Source organism: Sabethes cyaneus, chromosome 3, assembly GCF_943734655.1.
Source record: "Sabethes cyaneus chromosome 3, idSabCyanKW18_F2, whole genome shotgun sequence".
NCBI classification, from domain to species: Eukaryota; Metazoa; Arthropoda; class Insecta; order Diptera; family Culicidae; genus Sabethes; species Sabethes cyaneus.
Window position 1 is genome coordinate 106,200,571 of NC_071355.1, and position 16,176 is coordinate 106,216,746.

Genomic DNA, 16,176 nt, shown 5'->3' on the forward strand with positions numbered 1-16,176 from the left:
GTGTTTTTATGATTTAAAACTCAAAAAGATCCACGTTTTTATATTTTCTTGAAAGATATAGACATTTTACATAACATATCAAAAATGCAGCAATGTCTGTTTTTTTGGAGATACAATTTTTAAAAAAATTATTTATTATTTTTAGGACCAGTGTAATGCACTAGGCAGCACCATAACCGCAAAATAAAAAATACAGATCTAAAATTGTTCTTTTTTTTTCAAAAGTAAAAACCCGAATTAATCCACCTAGCGGCGTGACCTAGCCTTTCTACTGCCACAATAATCATTATTTAATTTCTCAGGAGCATCTATAATTAACTTGACTATATTTTTAAATGTCCGTTCCGTATTCCTCAAAATCCTTATTTGCCAGTAAAATTCACAACGTATTGCGTAGAATAATTATATTTTCTTTCCTTGGGTGCGTAAATACTTGTAAGCGTCATTTATGTTATTTGATGAACACCTTATTTAGTTTTATAATCGGTCGGCCTTAACTTTTGGGTTTCAGAGCCACATACGAAACTTGTTTTGAACTGACAATATGAAATATATGTCCATAGCAGATTTTTTGATATTTTTTTTGAGTGGTTTTAGCCCAAAGGGTAGATTTTTTTTTTGATATTTTGATATTAATACCATGCGTTCAAAAGTTAGCATCTTTGAAAAACAAGAGTTCAGAAAAATTATTATATACTTCACTTTTGAAGAAAAAGGATTTCGACAACAAAATGATTAATCTCAAAATTTTACTATTAGTTTGCTTGGCTTCAATTGTGCAATATATCTGAATCAGAAAAAATAACTGAATAGAGCATTAGATATGAAAAAAGAAATTGAACTTTTTCTTAGCTGGCGCTCCTTCAGATAATTATTTTTGCATGGAAATCAAAACTTGAGCTTCTTTTGAATGTACTTTCATGAAAAGATAGTCATTAGCTTGATCGCATCGTTTTTACAATGTTAGAGGGTTAGGAAAACAAGATGAGGTCGAAATAGTGCAAAAACTGAGCCATAAACATGCTTGAGAATGAGAAATATGATCGATATGATTTCCAGTGCTTGTCATTTTTGATTTATTTATTAAAACATGATACATGACATAAGACATCTGTCCTTTAAAATGTCACTAAAGAAAACAAATCTTACAAAGTTACTACCGTGCAACGTTTACTTCCTATTTTTCATATAACATTTCTAAGCTCTAGTATCTATGGATTGAAAAGAGCATATATTGATGCGCAAAATTTGTTTGAATTTGTATAAATTTATTTGGAAAAATCAACTCACTAGTATTTTGATCCTATACACCACTATACTTATATACTTAAATTAACTGCTTTTCCCCGCTTTTTGCTTTTCGTGTACAATTGTGAGTAACAGCAAGTGAAGAAAATGACAATTGAAATCTAAAATCAAAGAAAAGAAAAAAACTTTGCAATTGAATCCCGCTATTGAATATTTATTTGCGACAGATACGTAGTTCGTCTACGACGTGCAGGCTTCATCAGTGTCTTATTTCAAAGCGTATACGTATCTGTCGCGAAAAAATATTAAATAGTGGAATTTAGTCGGTAAAAGTTTTTTTCTTTTCTTTTATTTCAGAGTTCGTATTCCACTAAGAGGCTTCAAAAACTTCTGACTATTGACATGTTTCTCACTTTTCTTGAATTTCATTGCAAATTGTCATCACATACACATACATACATACATACATACATACATACATACATACATACATACCTACATACATACTTACATACATACATACATACATACATACATACATACATACATACATACATACATACATACATACATACATACATACATACATACATACATACATACATACATACATACATACATACATACATACATACATATATACATACATACATAACACATACATACATACACACATACATCACACACATTGAATACAATCAACATTTGTTTTGATTTCACACGTTTTAATGGTTTAATATACGGTGCTTAAGTGTTAAAGTTTGAATAACTTTTGAATGAACCGTCCGATTTTAAATAACTCGGTTTCGTTTGATAGATCTCAGCAGTAATTTTCAAATAATAATAAAATGTGTGATGTTTTTCATTGAATTAATTCTTAAATGTTACAAAAATATGTTTTAAATACTATTTTTTCACATTTCTTTATGTAACTTTCAAACTACAAGTCCAATCATCATGAAATTTGGAAGTTAAGGGTTTGTAAGGCTCCTCTTTCATATGCAATCAATTTTGTTCAAATCGGTTAAGGGATCTATGAGATAATGAAGTCCCATATTTTTCGTATTTTTATACATAACTTTTGAACTAAAAGTCCGATCAGTATGCAATTCAATAGCGACCAATGGGACACCTAGACCTTTCATTTGACACTAAGAACATTAAAATTGGTCCAGCCATCTCCGAGAAAAGTGAGTGAGATTAAAAGCGTTACATACACACACACACACACACACACACACACACACGCACACACACACACACACACACACACACACACACACACACACACACACACACACACACACACACACACACACACACACACACACACACACACACACACACACACACACACACACACACACACACACACACACACACACACACACACACACACACACACACACACACACACACACACACACACACACACACACACACACACACACACACACACACACACACACACACACACACACACACACACACACACACACACACACACACACACACGCGCACACACACACACACACACACACACACACACACACACACACACACACACACGCACACACACACACACACACACACACACACACACACACACACACACACACACACACACACACACACACACACACACAGAAAATGCTTAGTTTTCGAAACTGAGTCGAATGGTATATAACATTCGGCCCGCAGGACCTTCTTTCCATTTTCGGTTTTCCAAGTGATTTCTATACCTTTATACTATATATTTATATAGTAGAAAGGCAAAAAGGCAATATTCCTGAAATATTTTTTCAGGACTTCAGGATAAGTCCTTCTTTTTGAAAGATGATAACTTTTGAGCGCAGAATGTAGTGATATTAATATCAATTTGTCAAGAAATCTGTTCTGATAAACGATGTATGATTAACTCTTGGTGGAAGTTTCAATAGACTAATAAAATATTCATTCGCAGTTCTACATCACTTTTCGTACATACCGTGTGAACGTGCATATTGAATTTTTAACGACTGTGAAAGCTTTTATAGGTAATATTTCTCGGCTTACAACTCTGAATACAATTCTCTCAAGATTCGAAATCCTTAGTCTTAGACAGTTGTCGAATCTTGCTGTTGTAGTTCTCGACTTACTGAAAGTGTTAGTTCTCGACTTACTAAAAAGCTGATACAACATACATGCTAATTTCCGGTTAACATTATAACATGTTATAGCTATGAGTATCAGTTATGTATTTGGAATGCAAAAGTTGTAGGTATTAGTTAGAGTGTATAAGTATGGTTGGCCCTGTGCAACATTTATTTCAGGGCGCGAAATGAGTTAAGCTAATATCATCGCCCTTTGAAGAAATTATTTCTCGTGTTAGGGGAAACCGCTAATACCGCCGCACACTCAGGGGTAAAATTGTACGGTACAAATCGTATTCCCTAATCCTCTGGACCTTCACACTATTGTAAGTTTACCGTGCAATCATATTGCGATAAGCTTACAAAGAAATCCAATATCCCGCTGGCTGGTTCTATTTATTTTACACGCGGGAGTGAGGCATATTTTATTGCAAATAAATAAGCTATACTTTTGAAGAGATAAAAAGTGAGTCCAATTGATATAAATATTTGCATTAAGAAGTGGAAAATTAAGTACATGCCGCGTGCCATAAACAGTTTCACCATGCAGTGCAGTAGTCACGTGACCGACGTGATGCAGAGTTGTTTTTCCTGGTTTTGTTTGCTCACTTTGTTACACTATCGACGGTGGTGGCAGCATGCCGAATTAATCCCTCAGCTATCCTTACTGTTTTAGAGAATATGCTTTCTATCACTGAATCTATTAAAAGGCCAACTTTAAGAGGGATAAATTAGCTGATTTGGTGTATATTTACGACTGATAATATGTTGTGATAAGGAAATTCGATAGATGATTTAATTTGATATCCGCTAGGATTGAGGCCGAAGATAACAGTGCCACTCGCAGGAGATTAATGCTTTTTTGTCAATTTCCTTGAAATTCCATTCTAGAGTTTGGCGGAAAGTACAGGACAAAATATCATTTAGCTTGATGATTTATTCTGCAGAAAACCAAGAGCTGGATAATTTTCGTGTTGAAACCGGTTCTTCATAATAAATAACAGTTTTGTTTTCTTATGAACTTTCGTCGCCTTTTTGAGGTAATAAAAGAAAGTATATTGCATGAAATGGTTATCGCATGCTATCTGGAATAAATGTTCATGCCTAAGTCAAACCGATACTAAAGGTGTATTTTTACTCACTTATGGGCTGCTAGTTTACACATTTTCAACGGCAATAGCTTGGTAATGTCCTTATATTCATTCGCAACCGCAACTATATAATTATCGATCAGCGTCAGTTCTTCGAACATCTTGGATTCGAAGCCAGGTTTTTATAGTTCATGTGTCTGCTCTCATTTCTGTTCGTTGCTTCTTATCTCCTCTGCTTCTCATTCTCTCCGTTGGTTAGTGTTAACCAGTATTCATGATTGAATTATGACGCTGGGCAGGTGATTTAATTATTTTGAATCGAAAGCGATAAATTTTCAATGAATCAAATTATGGGTTTACAGGTAAATGGCGATCCTATTCTAGAGGGAATATCGGATATTTTTGTCCGTTTTTATGTTGTTGACGCCCACTGTATTAGTTTCATACACGTTATTTTCGATATTTTATTTATATAGTAGGTATTATCAAAATGAGCTCAGCTGAATCCACGTTTAAGCTTGCAATTTAATTACAAAACCCATTTGCATAGTGCAACACCCAGTATAATTATCAAACATAATTACATGTGAAAAACAAAAAAACATATAGACATGCGCTGGATTATTCTAAGAAGTTCAACAGAATTGCGTTTTATGATAACAATTTGATCTGTTTCTCGGTAAAAATTAAGGTTAAGAGCAAATTACTAATTTCACACAGACCCAAGTTATTTTGGAATATATTTCATTAAATTTTTCCACGTTCACTATTCGATGTGTTTATATTCTCTAAACCTTTTTGCACATCGTATCTTCGTACCGGAATCGATCAAAATGCTTGAAGTAACATCACATAAATGCACAACGTAATAAACTGAACTGTGTTTTACGAAGAATTCCACCATATTGATGTAAATTCATCGGCGGTATCAATTTTCTCAATTCCAATTACCACAGCAAATTGTTACCCATTATTAAACCCACAAAAAAGGGCTCGTAAATTTAAACTACCTCAAATTAAAATCAATTTTTATAATGACTTCATTTAAGGAGCAGGCCAGTATATAAGAAGGTACTGTGCTTGTCAAGTGGGCACGAAAGAGATGAAAAAACCCGATGATCATTTTATCACAATAGCTACCCATATGAAGTGAATTAGCAACATGGCTTCATCGAGCGAGCGAAACGCGAACGCACTGAATTCGCATGATGGATCAATTACTGAAGAAAATTGGTAAAGCTTTAAAATTAACGTGTTTTAATTCACTCTACTCATGTTTATTGAAAATTTTGTTTGAGGCTCATGGTGAGTGAACGTCGCTATAATCCTGGAAACTGCTGGGTTTCTATTAGAGACAGAGTAACTCTCTGTAACAGGACATTTATAGTTTAGGTACTTTCACGCTTTATGTCGTGAGAACCTTAATATAAAGGAAATCTGGTATACATCTTGAAAATTTAATGATTTAGCGCCTTTTTTAATTGATGCAACTGACGCAGCAAGAACGGACACTAAAGAGCAGCGAAATTATTTAATGAGATCTTTCAAAATTATTATTGATTACGTTCTTTTGTTGAGCGTGTACAGGCGTTCAACAACAATTGGTTCCATTATGGCATCACATTGTTAACGAATTCCACTTCAAGCGTTATTCCATTTAGTTCGCATTAATCGGGTATGGTGTGCAATTCATTGTTTGGTGCCTTAAAAATAATTATTTGAAACAAGTTAACCCAAATATGGTTTATGTACTATTAACTGAAGCTCTTTAACACATATGCGACTGCTTTGATCTTGATTTCAGGTATTTCCTGTCGATGGCCTACAGTGAAATGAAGAATTGCTTTAATTAAAATTGTGCAGTTCATAATGTAATGATTTTGCCCGCATAATCCTCTATGTAGAAGGGGCGTGTTTATGAGTTCGATTATCATCTTGAGAAGCTCAAAATGTTTGACTATGGTGCATGTCTGAAATTAAAGAAAAGAAAAATAAAATAAACATACTGAAAGGAACTAAGTATTATTTCATAAAGATCTTGCTACATTTTTCTTTACATCACAACTTCCAAATAGGGGTGGTAGGGGCAATACGGGCCGCCTTAGCACAACGCATCATAAAACATGTAGCGCGTAATAGAAATTCTAATAATTGCCATAAACATACGATTTGACATTTTTTGATGAATAATTTGTGCATTATAATGTATTGCTATGTCAACTTATGTGGTATTTCACTCCTGAAATTATTAGAAACTTCGAAGTAATTTCGAAACTTGAAAATGGCTTTATTAACACTTTATTGCACTATAGAAAAAGCTACCTTAAAACGAATGTAATTCAGAAACGGCCTGCCAGCTGATAATAAATAAGTGATCTTATGTAAAATTTTCCGGCGAATCGCGTGGTGCCCACCCCTTCCCTAATTGCCATCGAAAAGTACCAAATTTTACTGATTTTCTCGTATTTTTAACAATATTTTAACTTAATGGACTTTATCGGGCAAGACTTTGATAAAACAGAACTTAAAAACTCAATTATATTATGCAAAAAAGTTCGTAGAATCAAAGTATTATTATTCCAAGTTTTATTTTCTTAAAATCTTTTCTGGTGTAGTCCAATAAGTTTAAATGTTGCTAAAAATAGACGAAAATTAGCAAAACTTGATGCTTTCCGATGACAATTAGGGAAGGGGTGGGCACCATTAGATTTACCGGAAAATTCAACATAACATCACTTATATTTTGTCATAGGCTGGCAGTTTCTGAATTTCGTTCGTTTTTAGGTTAGTTTTTCCCATAGGGCAATGAAGTGTTAATAAAGCCATTTTCAAGTTTCGAAATTACGTCGAAGTTTCGAGTAATTTTAGGAGTGAAATACCATATTAATCAACATAACAATGCATTATATTGCACAAATAACTAGCACAATTAAATAATAAAGCTATAAAAATTTTTACTAAGTTGTTACTTTTATTTATATACCGCCATCCGGGATGAGATTGTGCCACGGGGTAAGATTGTGCCAAAAACCAAAAATGTTTATTTGTGACAATTTATTATATATCTAGAAACTGGTGACTTAAATTCAAAATGATGATGAAAATAACATATTTATTTATAACTTAGAATGGAACACAGATAATATTAGCAAGCTATTTCGCCTAAACAGGGTTTCAAAGTTTGCGATCAAAAATACTCGGAAATAACGCTTGTAAAAAATGTCCCCCATAAACCAACTCAAACAAGAAATCGCATCAACTAGCTATTTTGAAGATATATAAACTAATCATTTACAATGTATTGAAAGGTTATTATGCATTGGATAAGTTTTGATTAGGAAAATAGTATTTTTCGAAACTTTGTACTTTTCGAGCTTCACGGGGGCGAGATTGTGCCAAGCCATAATGATCGATCCAATTTGTGGATTGTACATACACAACAAAAATACGTCAGTATACACCAGTTCACTCACATTCTTTACTATTGAGCACAATATTTTGACAGAATAGATTGCATCATCAATTTCGGAGCAAACAGCATCATAGGTCTGCTAAATAATTTAAACTAATTTTTGCTTTTTCTCTGGAAATTTCAGATGCTTTGAATAAACACTCTAATATAGGACGAATATATTATACCGTGTATAAACTGCCAGTTTTAAGGAGGGGGAGGGCGTGGGATAGGTCACATGTTCTGCGGCCGCGGGTTTTCGAATGAAGTAATGGTTATATTTGTTAAATGATCAAATAGGTATGCCCCCTTAGGATACACCCTTTCATATATCTCCCCCTTATTAACCCTAGAAACGCTACTGGCTATATAAAGGCTGTCCATTGACTGCGAACTCATTTTTAGTTATTTCAGACCTCCCCGGGTTATTTTCGTTCATACTTTTTGTATGATGCGTTGTTTTTGGCCGATCCCCATGCCCCTAATAGTCCACTTAGTTCATGGACGGCCGCACATGAACTACTTTATACTGATATTTATGTGTATTGTTTATAAACATGCTAATGTTCACTGTTTGTGTTTTTAGCTTAACTTTATGTTTTTGGCACAATGTCACCCCCTAGAAGGGCCATCTCTATGGTAGTTGTTAATGGAACAATTTAGTATATATTGACAGGTTTGAAATCAACTTAGTTCCTAAATTGTGTGTATACTGCGCTAAAGAACAAAAACATATGCTTTTTTGGCACAATCTCGCCCCGGATGACGGTATACAAAAGTACCTAGAACATGAAAATGTATTATGTTGATCTATGTTGAAAGTGCATCTTTTTCATTGAAATACATTATTTAGTAATGATAATGTCCGGAAGCTTCAGGTAGACGTATTTAAACATGCTTTCACTAACAATTCACATAGAATTACGCATGCCCCAGATATTCAAAACGCCATATCTCCCAAACTACCAATATTGTTTTTTCTAGTTAAATGATTCTTGTGTAGAATTTTCTGGCGAACATTTTAAGCATATTTATTTGAAAATAAAATTGGAGGTGTCTTGAGATATTCGCATTTTTCGTTTTAAATTGCAAAAAATGTATGATGTTAACTAATTAGACAAAAACTGATAACATCATTCGATTGCGCGGCAAAAACCCATAGAAAAAGTATATTGGCATGTCTTCCCATCAAACTGTTTCAGAGATATTTAAACCCGAAAATTGACTTTTTTTGAAAATCTCGAAAAAAGGAAGTAGCGCCACTGCTAGGCGGATTGAAACTTTGGGAAATTAGTTGTGGGGTCGGAATGAACAATTATGCCAACTTTGGTTGAAATCGTTGATGGTCGGATCTAATTTTTCCGATTTTTGTGTACGTTTGAGATGGAATGACCCGTATGACATTCGTCCCACTAGGCTTTCTCTCGATTTTCGGTTTTTCGGTTCGGTTTTACCATGCTGCATCAAAATCCGGACGGTACCAATATCTGGACACCTTCTCTAATTTATCCTCATTAAACAATAATATATACAATTTATGAGGTGTAGCTATGTGGATTACTTTGCAAATATATCTAAGATCCTTTCAACATAATCGGTGGTTAAGTAGGCTGCGCGAAATAACTTTAATAAATCCAAACGTAACGTTGGTGTCAAACAGTGTCTTTTTTCTGCGAGTTTTTTCAGATTACTAAAAAGTAGTGCTTTCGCGATTTAAGGTTTTGGGAACTTATTATTACGAAGAAACCAACTTTTTAGGCTTTGCATCAACAAAGAAGGTTAGTTTTAATTAATTGAGACGGTGTCATTGATTAAAGTGGTGAAACAAAGTGTATTTTTATAAATAATTACGCTGTCCGGATTTAAAACCATGTTTTTAAATCCGGACATGTACGATGGTAACTACTTTATGTTTTTCTTAGTAAATGAAAGGACACGTTGAACCAGGTAGAAGGTGTGGTAAGAGAAAGAGTCTCGATCCACGGAACCGTCAAAATATTTGGAAATCCAAAATACTTTAAGGCATTTAATGTAGAAATACTTAATCACTTTCGTTCTCTGGTTATGTAAGGGTCAGTGTCACTTGACTAAAATCGTACCATTAATAACACCAAAGTGACATTAAAAGTAAAAAAATGTATAAAGTTATGATTTTTAATACTACATTTTAGAAGTGATTAGTTGTTTACTTATTGGAAAAATTGACGTATTATTGCAAATTTATGCTTTACATTTGATTATGGTACAAAGCAGTTACTAGAATGTTGTGAAATTATTGTTTACGGAGCATATTAAACATATGACCTGCTTAAGTGTCCGGATATTGATGCAGCATGGTACCTTTATACTATATTTTCATATAATAGAAAGGCAAAACCATGCGTCTTCATTCTGTTCTCGCCACTTTATAAAAACTGGGACACTCTTTGGTTTACACACCACAAAAACACAAAGAGCGATTGTTTTCAATGTTTTTGCGATCATGATAAACTTTGAGCTTCAGTCCAACATTTTATTCCGAAAAACCCATTGAAATACTTTTCACTTAGTATTAATACTGTTTAAATCTGTTCAGTGGTGCGAAAATCGTTTCTATTTTTTAAATTTTATAAGTTATAATACAATTTCGTTATTTAGATTTTCGAATTTCAATCAACATAATCTTTACACACATAACGAACACAGAACTTTACATCGACACAACGTAACGAAAATAAAAATAAAGTTTTTTGTATCAAGGTATTACTGTATAAAGAAAACAGATCAGAATTTATGAAAAGCGTTTGTTTATATTTATTAAAGTGTAAATATACACGCCGAAGCCACTCAGCTAAGACGGCTACAAAAAGTTACTATTGAATAGTTATAATTTCTGTTACGGTGCAACAATATGGTAGCACAATCAAGATTTATATTATAAAAATATAAGATAAAAAAACTAAAACAGCTAATTGAGTTTGATAAATTTTCCATGGAAGGTAATTATACTAGCTTACTTGCAATAAAAATTCAGCTTCAGCTCTACAAGTCGAACTCTAACCGTGATGGCGAAAACAGCGAAGCTACTCCGTTTAGAAGCGTTCGCGTTCAAAGAACGGTACCTCGCCGCGTCGAAAACGGACATCGTGCGGCACTTTGTGGACGCCTAATACGCCCATTCCGGCATCTACAACTTCTACAACGTCTTGGCACTATTGGACAACAATCAGGGCATCGAAAGAAAGCCCGGTTCCGGACGGCTTTCGACCCTGAGCGACAAGAAGCTACAAAGGATGCTGAAGAGGAAGACCGAGGGAAAAGTGGCTACATCGCTGCGTGCGCTTGGCCGCTTTAATTGGCCAAACAGTGAAAAAGTACTTGGTGAACATGGACATACATGTCAGGAAGCGGCAGTCCCGTCAACTGGTCTCGGAGCTGTAGGCAATGACACAGCAGCAACGACTAAATAAGATGGTCAAGTCGATTTTTCCGGAAAATCGCGACGTGGCGGTGGTGATGAACGACGAGACCTGTCTTACCCTGGATGGTAACGACTGGCAGGGCACTTCGTATTTTACTTCCCCCACGAAGGAAAGTGAGCTCCGAGGTGAAGTTCATTTAACATTTCATCGTCTGGGAGAGGCTTTAAGCGTCAAACGGATTGTAGCGCTTGCCACGCAATTGTTTTGTGCCCTGTCAGCTGACTTCGATGTCTGTCGGTTAAAAAACAGAAGGTCAAGTTTCAGAAGCGGGAATGTAGCACGTAGGCTTTGTTTGAGCGCGTCTGAAGAACTGGGAACGTCTCGAGTTATTTAGCAGGTAGAATTTAAGACTTCATATGAGAGAATAAATGTGGAGAACGAATATTGGAAGAACCGGGGAAAATTATATGCAAACCTTGTCGATGGTGTAATTGGATAATGCACTCGACGCGAGATTGAGAGTTGTGGGTTCAAGTCTCACCTGGACAGTCAATTATTTTTCAAAGTTTGCATATAATTTTTTCAGTTCTTCTAATGTTCGCTTTTCACAAAAACCACATTTACTCCCTCATACGAAGTACAAAATAATTTGACATGTATAAGTCGAGATTAAAGTTATAAAAGTTTTAGATTTTAAGACACTAATATAAGGAGTGAAGTAAAACCGGTTGAGATAGCACGGAAGATCGCGGCTGGTAACTATGACGAATGCCTAAACTACTATCCAGCTTTTTACGCGCTATAATGGCGGACGCTATAAATTGAGTTCGTAATATTCGAACAATCTTTTTGACAACTTTGCATCCATCAAAACTGGGCACTTTTCTCATGTACGGCAGTGTTGCTCTTTCTTTCGTTTACGCAAAAGAAGGAGAATAATAGTTTTGTTTACATTTCGCACATTTTTGCTCTCCTTCTTTGGCGTAAACGAAAGAAAGAGCACGGTAGTGTTGCAAGAGAAAAGTGCCAGATTTGATGTATGCAGAGTTGTCAAAAAGATTGTTCGCATATTACGAACACAATTTATAGCGGCCCATTATAGCGCGTAAAAAGCTGGATTGCATTGTAAATGATATTATTTTTAAAGAAAAACACTACTTGTTTGAAAAATCTGGAAAGATGTCTGTAGAAAATGCTGAGTGAAACAGAATGTAACGATTGAATTTTATATTTAATTTCAGGATCGACTGCCGATGGAGAAGATGAAAGTAGTGCATCGAAAAGGAGGAGATCGAGAACGAATTTTAATTCGTGGCAGTTAGAAGAATTAGAACGAGCTTTTTCCGCCAGCCACTATCCTGATGTATTCATGAGGGAAGCACTAGCGATGCGATTAGACTTGAAGGAAAGCAGAGTAGCGGTAAGAGGATGATTCGCATTGATACTTTAAATAAGAGGAGATCTAGCTCGGAATTTTAACACGAAACCGACTCTCCCGTATTTCTTAGTAATGACCGACAGGATATGAATGAGCAAACCATTTGAGAAATTACTTGCCAGGTGGCAATTCAAAATTCTAGCTTCTCGGCATGTAACATTTTTAATGCGACTTTAAACTTATTGTTTACACAAGAATTGTTTCTGTAACTTTTCTCTCCATTTGGTATTAATTTAAAAATATTTGGCAGCACTGCCCATTAAAACTAATATTTTTCAGACTCCTTGGGCAATTTCCTTTGGAAACATGAAAATATTGTCTTTCTAAACCTAATATTTCCAGAGATATTAGCAAAAGAAGATTTGACAAAAACTAATCTTTTCTTTAAAAATGGAAGTACTTCCATTAAGATGAGGACGTCCAATCGGCACCAAACTTAGATTTTTTTGGTGACCTGAAACGAACTATCTGACAAAATTTGGTTCATATCCGAAAAGTCGATTTAGATCGATTACATGGGACTCGGACACTTGACGTGGATGTAAGCACAAAAGATAATTTTTGCAGACTTGAATGAATATATGTAAAAAAATAGAATTTAACCCTCTTACGTGTAAGGCCTACTGTTAAATTTTGTAATATATCTGAATTGAAAAAACAACTGGGTAGAGCATTAGATGTACGAAAAAGGGAAATTGGAGCTTTTCGCAATTGGCGCTCCTTCAAATAATTATTTTTGCATGAAAATCGAAACTTGAGCTTCTTTTGAATGTACTTTCCTGGTAAAATTAATATCAATATAAGTGTGATAAAGTTATGTTTTCAAAACAGTTTAAATTTGACATGAAAATACAAGATTTTGAAGAAAAAGCTTATTTTTTTGAAACTGTGTCGACACCAACTTGTGTTCTATGACCGGACAGTAAAGTAATCAACGAAAAATACTAACTTAATCTGGAATTGCTGAATCTTTGATTCTCATGAGAAATAAAATTGGATAAGCAATGCAAACGGAAGAAAAAATAAGAAAAAAAAATTGTAGCAAAATAGCAATTTGATGTCAATCTATCAATGTGCCTTGTAAATGGAGTTGTCGCGTACATTTTCGCATGCATTCCACATTACCAGCACTCTCAACAAACATTTTATGTGAATAGAACTTTATTCAGCTGTTATACAGCAAAACTGCAAAGACTGGACTCACAAAATGTATGGCGAAGTTTTAAATTGTTATATGATCTTTTTCTTCCATTGTTTAAAGTTTTAATCAAATTATCATGTCCGAGCATAGCGAACAGCTTCCGATTTGAGCTAATTTGTACACAAAATATTTTTTAATTTCAAATGTAACCTTGCTGCACAAATGTTGTTGTTTTGTATATTTTTACTTGTAATATTGTTTTTCTTCAAATCAAACAGAAAATAAATGTAATAAAGCCGGGGTTTATTGAGTTTTATATGAAAAACTTTAAGTGTCCGAGCATAGAGGACTTCCCCCTATATATTGCAACATTCTTTTTTCCTAAAGTTCAATCTATCCAGAAAATGTATGTATTATATTGTGTATTAATATTAAATATTTTTAAATATAAGTTACTAATTCTGTCGTACTAGAGATGTACTCAAGAGTATGGTAAAAATCGAGAATCTTATTGAAGTTCATACTATGTTTTATTCATAATTGTATCTTATCAAACTTAAATTACAATTTGCTCCCACAGCATCAGTGTTCAGCTGAAATATTGTCACCCTCACATAGCTCAACATTATTACGGTATCAAAATCTATGCTTCTTAAGCTAACCTCAAATGCACAATAAATTATTCAACATTCAGAGGGAGGGTGTTGTGATATGCTTCCTGAAGCTATTTGTTCACAATCGCCGACATCGCATACAAAACTGCCTCTATCTGCTGGTGCAAAATTCTTTCTAAACAGGGGAAAAGAAGCTAAATGTTTTCGAACGAGGGGTGCGGTTTCATTCACACCGACCGGCAATCCGCAATGTACGGCAACAATAAAATCTGTCGTTTTCTGGCCTGCTGAAAAAGTCAAAAACCTTATTCCAGAAAATGTAATAATCCAGCATAACAACAATATTATTATTACTTAAATCCCAATTGACGTAGTTTCCCTCCGTAATTTCCATTTTCGGTTTTTCGAAAAGGCCCTTGCGTATAAACATGATGATCTTGAATGAAAAGATCATTATTACGCTCCTGCTGTTGCGTTCCGTTCACTTATTCCTTGTAACTCGCGAGTCGATTATGTTTGTAAAAATAACAATCACGTATGTTGCAGTTTCTGCTTCCTCGATGTTTCGACCCATCATCCTACTTGTGCCGTGGGGAATAAAAACCTGCAACCTGTTTTAGTGTATGATAGCTGCATAGTGGCGAGAGCAAATTGGATAAAGAGGCGAGAGGCAAAAATCACAACATAATGTGCTAAAAATCTGTTCAAATTAAATTAAATACGTGAAACAAATTTTCTTCATGGTGATTTATTAGAGGTGATAAACCACTGACGAGGCCTTTTGTTTTCGTTTTAGTACACGCATAAGTTGAATACGGGATACTATATCCAACTTCAGGCTTTGGCTCTTAATAATTTTTTTTATAAGCAATTTAAACAAAATTTAAATGGCCATAACTTTTCTAAGAAAAAAACTAATTAGCACTGGTACCTAGTGCTTGCATTCGACGGTGATTAATTAATCCTGTTTTACCTTTGTTGTACTATAATAAACATTTAAAAATTGTTTAAAAACATTTTGACTTATAATATTGGTCTTCTCCCATTTCTACCAAAAACAAAAAATAAAAAAAAGGTTTGTTCCAATACGTTAATTAATTTCCGAGAAAAAGTAAGTTAGGGAAGGATATTTTCAACCTACTATACTTTTATATTCAGCCTGTATTCCTTTTCTTTCGCTAAATAAATACTTGGTTGATATACAGGTCGGACTCGATTATCTGGGTGAAATTTTTTTCTCATAATGTTAAAAACGTTTTGAACGTAAAAATACATTTCAAAAAACCTATTCAAAAAAAAATTTTTTTTTCACCCAGATAATCGAGTCCGACCTCTATAACCATAATTTGTTATAACTATTTTCTTAAAAATGTATGTAATCTACTGTTTTTATTAAATGAACATCAAAACCACCTGTTGCTCCATTAGAACTTACTTAAGCTGAATAAATAGTAGCAATCGCTTACTAGGCTGAAAATAGCTCTTCTGCCCTACATGAAGTTTAAAAATCCTTATTTTACCAAAGTGGCATTTTATTGCGTGAGGTTTATTCAACACAGTACTGGAAATCTTACGGGTACGAGTATTTTTCGTTCTTTTCACATGGTCAGATCATTACAAAATTATTATGAAAATAAGCGGAAAAGTCTATAGAATCAAA

General features: G+C 34.3%; 1 protein-coding gene across 1 annotated transcript in view; it reads left to right on the forward strand.

Annotated features, from left to right (window-relative positions):
- The first annotated feature begins 11,345 nt into the window (after window positions 1-11,345).
- The window catches only part of LOC128739976 (homeobox protein unc-4-like), a 38,198-nt gene continuing 33,367 nt past the window's right edge, over window positions 11,346-16,176 (forward strand). Inside the window, exons 1-2 of the mRNA XM_053835484.1 lie at window positions 11,346-11,448; window positions 12,565-12,743. Coding sequence (XP_053691459.1) covers window positions 11,346-11,448; window positions 12,565-12,743 — 282 coding nt within the window. The remainder of the gene's footprint in view (window positions 11,449-12,564; window positions 12,744-16,176) is intronic.